This window comes from Nicotiana tabacum, chromosome 12 (genome assembly GCF_000715075.1).
Source record: "Nicotiana tabacum cultivar K326 chromosome 12, ASM71507v2, whole genome shotgun sequence".
Classification (NCBI taxonomy): Eukaryota; Viridiplantae; Streptophyta; class Magnoliopsida; order Solanales; family Solanaceae; genus Nicotiana; species Nicotiana tabacum.
Genome location: NC_134091.1, coordinates 78,014,887 through 78,020,516, shown reverse-complemented (window position 1 = coordinate 78,020,516; position 5,630 = coordinate 78,014,887). Strand labels below are relative to the sequence as shown.

General features: G+C 38.4%; 1 protein-coding gene across 1 annotated transcript; it reads left to right on the top strand.

The window, feature by feature from the left end:
- The first annotated feature begins 615 nt into the window (after positions 1 to 615).
- On the top strand, positions 616 to 4,465 carry LOC107784912 (pentatricopeptide repeat-containing protein At3g49710-like). Its single transcript, XM_016606110.2, has one exon. It carries the CDS (start codon positions 2,102 to 2,104, stop codon positions 4,262 to 4,264), a length of 2,163 nt encoding a protein of 720 aa, XP_016461596.2. The 5' UTR covers positions 616 to 2,101; the 3' UTR covers positions 4,265 to 4,465.
- Positions 4,466 to 5,630: the final 1,165 nt, after the last annotated feature.

Below are 5,630 nucleotides of genomic sequence, written 5' to 3'. Positions count from 1 at the left end.
ATCTCACAAAACCTCTAAATTTATAGCCAAACAGTCTGGGTTGAATAGGCGCGAAGATACCTGTTCATATGAGGTACCATTTCGGCAGAAGTTTGGACGCGAATTTTAAACTCAAAACGACTATTGGAAACCGCGAATTTTAAATTAAAATTTCGCAAAAAAATATTAGAAAAGAAATTATATAACGGAAAATGGGAAATAAATTTGGTCCAAAGAATTATCAATCAATCATATCAATTGACCGAAGCCGAAGAGGAGCCAAGCGACGACGGCGACGGCGCGAGGCACCACTCCTTCTTAACTCTTTAAGAACTAGAAGATCTGCTTCTCTATATAAGCACGAAGATTTTCTTTTCATTTTTTCGATGAGGGACAAAGTGCATTAGTAAAAAAAATAATTTAAACCTTTTCGTTTCCCTCCAAATCTTTTTCTTCTATTTCTCATTCACACCTCTTATCTATTTAGATAAAAATCCAACAGTATTAGTATGTGATGAATTAGTTAATGAATGCTTTACCTAGACACATACGTAGATTCCAACAAAAAAAGAAAAAATATCACCTAAAAGAATAAAGTATTAAAAAATGATAATAACAATTCGAGTGGCTCTTTCACAGATGCTTCGATGTGTAAGGTTCTTACCAATTCGGATAAGCTTCTGTCTATTTGGAAGTTAATTTGGAGCTGGTGTGGGGCCTGAAAAAAATTGAGTTTTACTTTGGTTATGTGGCAAAGGTAAAATTCGTACAAATTCAGAAAGATATTGCCGCCATCTTATTCTGGAGGGTACTTGCACGGTTTGTGGAGTAGAGAATGAATCTTTGTTGCATGTTTTGAGAGATTATATTTATACTCGGACAGTTTGGGATCGTATTTTTGCTGCAGAAGACAATTCTCGCTTTTTTGCTCCTGATCTCCATTGTTGGCTTATCGCTAATTTAATGTCTGAATCCTAGGGAGTTATGGATGAAATTTGGAGAATTTTCTATGGGTTCACCTGCTAACAAATATGAATTTGGCGCAATGATGCTTTATTCCAAAAAACAGTTATAAAAAGGTAGCAGCCATTGTTAACATGGTTAGAGCTTGTGTTAATTTTTGGCATTCGTTGAAGAAAATTGGGAATATTTCTAATAATAAGCAGGTAGTCTCGCTAGGTTAGTCACCTTCTAACGATGGGTGGATGGTCTTTGAATACAGATAGGGCCCTTCGAAGGAGTATTATGATGGGGACTGCTGACAATATTTTTCTAATAGTAGGATTGATGTATTTTCAGTTTCAGAGCTGAGCTATAGAGGGTTCTAACTGGTCTTCATAAAAAGCCTGGGACAAGGGGTGGTGTCGGGTTGCCTTGCAAATTGATAATTCTAGTGTGGTTCATGTGTTGCGGTATGGAGGGTTTGTGTCATGGTGATATTGTCAACCACATCTGTTATCTCTTGCCTAGTAACTGTGTGGTCTCTATTGCTCATATCTACAGGGAGGCTAATTCGGTAGCTGCTGGTTTAGCCAATTTGGCTTTCAGTCAAGAACTTGTCATGTTATGGGAGATGTTATTGGGATTTCACTCCCTCGCTTGATTTCTACTCTCTCTGCTTCAATCTAGATGATGTAGTTTGACTTGACACAAAAAAAAATTAATTTTTTATTTTGAAATATGTGGTCCTAAAAGTTTATGGGACAAAAGATTTATGCGGTCATAATATTTGTGTGGCTATAAAAGTTTCTCATTAAGGATAAAGTAGGTAAAATAAAAAGTTTAAAATTAAATTATTTCTAAATATAAAAATAAGTCATTCTTTTTGAATGGATTAATCAGAAAAATATGTTATTTAAATCGAAACAACAGGGAGTAACTAGTTTTGTTTTGTTGCTTTGCTTCCCTTTTGATAAACCTTGAAAAAGTGATATTCTTGCTATTACCAACTTTTTATACTACAAGTGTCTTATTAACCAATAAATTCAAGAGTAAGTATTAGTAATTTGGTTCGTAAATTTCAGTAGTAGCTGTTAATGAAATTCAAACGGGTAAGATTACAAGTGAAGGGCAAGAACAAGAGTTGATGATGTCAAACGCAATAGTGCGACTGTCCCTTTAGATGAACCAACAAACATTGGTGGAGTGCCTCCAACACTTCCGCCACATTTTGAAAACATGCATAGCCCAGAGAGACCTCTTAACTGGCAAATCTCTGCACACCCTTTACGTCAAATCACTCATTCCATCATCTACTTACCTCTCCAACCATTTCATCCTTCTCTACTCCAAGTGTGGCCTCCTTAGCACTGCTTGCAGGGCTTTCGAAGCCACGCCTGCACCCAATGTCTTCTCATTCAATGCTATCCTAAATGCTTATACCAAAGAGTCTCAGCCCCACGTTGCCCACAAACTGTTTGATAAAATTCCCCAACCAGATATTGTTTCTTACAACACCCTTCTCTCCGCTTACGCTGATCTTGGCCACACCCTGCCTGCTTTTAGACTCTTTCTCGACTTGAGGGACATGGGTCGTGGCATGGATGGGTTTACACTTTCCGCTGCTATTACTGCTGCTAATGACAATGTTGATTTCATCACTCAGCTTCATTCCTTGTCTATTTCAGCTGGGTTTATCTCTTATGCTTCTGTTAACAACACTCTCATAACGTACTATAGCAAAAATGGGCTTCTAGATTATGCTCAAAGGGTATTCGCATCAATGGATAAAATAAAAGATGAAGTTTCTTGGAACACGATGATTGTTGCTTATGGGCAGCATAGGGAAGGGACAAAGGCGTTGGCTTTGTATAAAGAAATGGAACATAGGGACTTAAATTTAGACATGTTTACTATGGCAAGTGTATTGACAGCCTTTACGTCCATGGAAGACTTGCGCGGTGGGCTTCAATTTCATGCTCGGTTAATCAAAATGGGTTTTCACGAAAACCCACACGTTGGAAGTGGTCTGATTGATCTGTACTCAAAATGTAGTGGTGGCATATCAGATTGCAAAAAAGTCTTTCGGGAAATTCCTTATCCTGACTTGGTCCTTTGGAACACAATGATTTCTGGATATTCGCAGTCTGAGTTGTGTGAAGAAGCTGTTGCTTGTTTTAGACAAATGCAGTTTGCCGGCCATCGACCTGATGATTGCAGCTTTGTTTGCGTGATTGGTGCATCTTCCAACTTGTCATCACCGTCTCAAGGGAAACAAATTCACTCTTTGACAGTCAAGTCTAGCATTACGTCCAACCGAATCTCAGTGAGCAATGCTCTCATTGCAATGTATTCTAAATCTGGAAATCTGCATGATGCAAGACTACTTTTTGATACAATGCCTGAGCATAATGCTGTCACTTTAAATTCTATGATCGCAGGCTATGCACAGCATGGGCATGGAGTGGAGTCGCTGCTACTATTTGAATGGATGCTTGAAAGAAATCTGACACCTACAAATATAACATTCATCTCTGTCCTATCTGCATGTGCACACACTGGAAAAGTCGAGGAAGGGAAGAAGTATTTTGGTTTAATGACTGACAAATTTGGGATAAAACCAGAGGTTGAGCACTATTCATGCATGATTGACCTTTTGGGTCGAGCAGGAAAGCTCGAGGAAGCAGAGAGACTAATCGAAACAATGCCATATAATCCTGGTACAATTGGCTGGGGCTCGTTACTTGGGGCATGTCGAACGCATGGTAATATAGAGCTAGCAACAAAGGCAGCTAACCAGTGTGTTCAGCTGGATCCTTCAAATGCGGCACCGTATGTCATGCTTGTACACATGAAAGCTTGTCTTGGCAGATGGGAAGAGGTAGCAGCTATTAGAAAACAAATGCGAGACAAGGGAGTCAGAAAGCAAGTGGGTTGCAGTTGGATTGAGGTGGCCAAAAGGGTTCATGTCTTTGTGGCAGAAGATAGTTCTCATCCGATGATAAACGAGGTGTATAAATTCTGGGAAGAGATGTCAAAGAAGATGAAGCAAGAAGGGTATTCTCCAGATTTGAGGTGGGCTCTGATTAGAGATGATGGAACTAGGCAGGAGGAGAAAGAGAGAAGCTTATGGCATCATAGTGAAAAGTTGGCAGTTGCTTTCGGGCTTTTATCGACCAAAGACGGTGAACCTATTCTTATCATAAAGAATTTGAGAATATGTGGTGACTGTCATAATGCAATTAAATTTCTATCTGGTATGACAGGAAGAGTGATTACAGTAAGGGATTGCCACAGGTTTCATTGCTTCAAGGGTGGGGCATGTTCTTGTGGGGATTACTGGTGATAGCTGATAAGTTATTGCAATCAGAATGCTGGTCTGATCCCAGTCAATTCATGTGATTGTCATGGGCTATGGGGAGTGAGGTTGTGAATGTTTTATAGTGTACTTTGAGTTAGCACGATGAAGTACAATTTTGTTTTTGTTTAACCAAGTGAAATTATAAGGAAAAATGAATGAAGTACTTGAAAGAGTGCACTGCATGTAGCTTTCTGTCGTTTTGGATTGGGTTATCGAGTGTCTTAATTCACTTTAATCTTATATAGTTAATGCTCTAAATGATCTTAGATCTAGCTGGAGTTACTAATCATTTGCAGCATATGTGCATAATGTGAGTAGGGGTATGAAGATGCCCACCTCTTGTTCATTCACTGCAAGGATAATTACAAGCCAACTATGGAATGTGACGTTAAATCTTAAAGAGGTGAAATGGTGCATGCCTGAAACAGCTAAAGAACCCTACAAAAGCGGGGAAAGAGGAAGCAACAAGAAGTATAGAGTTTGCAACAAAATCCTAGCAAGCATATGATGGGTTATATGGCGGAAAAGAAATCATAAAACTTTTGAAGGGAAAAGAATGTCTTGATTTAAATTTTAACAATTTAGATGTATCACTTTATTAACTTTTTGGACTAGAATCACAGACGTACAAGAAACTGAACAGTTGTATGACAAATGTCCAAGAAATTGAACAATTCCTCAACTTTCTGCATGCATGTGCAGAAATGGAACTGAGATACACAGCTCCTATGCTCATAATAGAAGGGGTTTGGTGAATTAGATCATTGTTTATACTTCCAAAATGGAGTTGTTACTTTATGTCATAGTTTCTTGTGTATTTCCTGTTGTGTTCTTTGCTTTTCCCGTGTTACTATTGTGGTTTTTGGTTATCAGCTATTTCCATGGCTGACATTTGGGGGTTGTAGTGAACACACGGAGAAGCCAAAGGAATTCAACCTCTACTATATATATATATATATATATATATATATATATAAAATATTGACTTTGTATATATAATGTAATTTTCCAGCAAGGGGGTTCAGATGAACTCCTTCCGCCACCCTTGCTCCGCCCATGGTTGGTAGTAGGAATTGGCACAGACAGGCTCTTTTTGTCCTTGTTTTGCAATAAAGATTTACTTGGTCTTCAAGTTTTTAGTTGTTTCTCATTAGAGTTGTCCTTTCTAGTTTGGTTACGAGGGCTAGGATTACGGTTTTATTTGGTTTTGTTTCTAGTTAAGTTCTATAGTTTCATGTTTTTGACCACCTAAATTCGTGTTTGGGGTATTTTTTGCAGGGATATATTTATATGAGGGCATTGTATGTTTCTGCGATTGAGTCGGTCGCACGAGATAAATTATCGAAACCTG

What these genes read in the sequence shown, in the direction of transcription:
- LOC107784912 (XM_016606110.2), top strand. Translation starts at nt 2,102, where the DNA reads ATGAACCAACAAACATTGGTGGAGTGCCTCCAACACTTCCGCCACATT.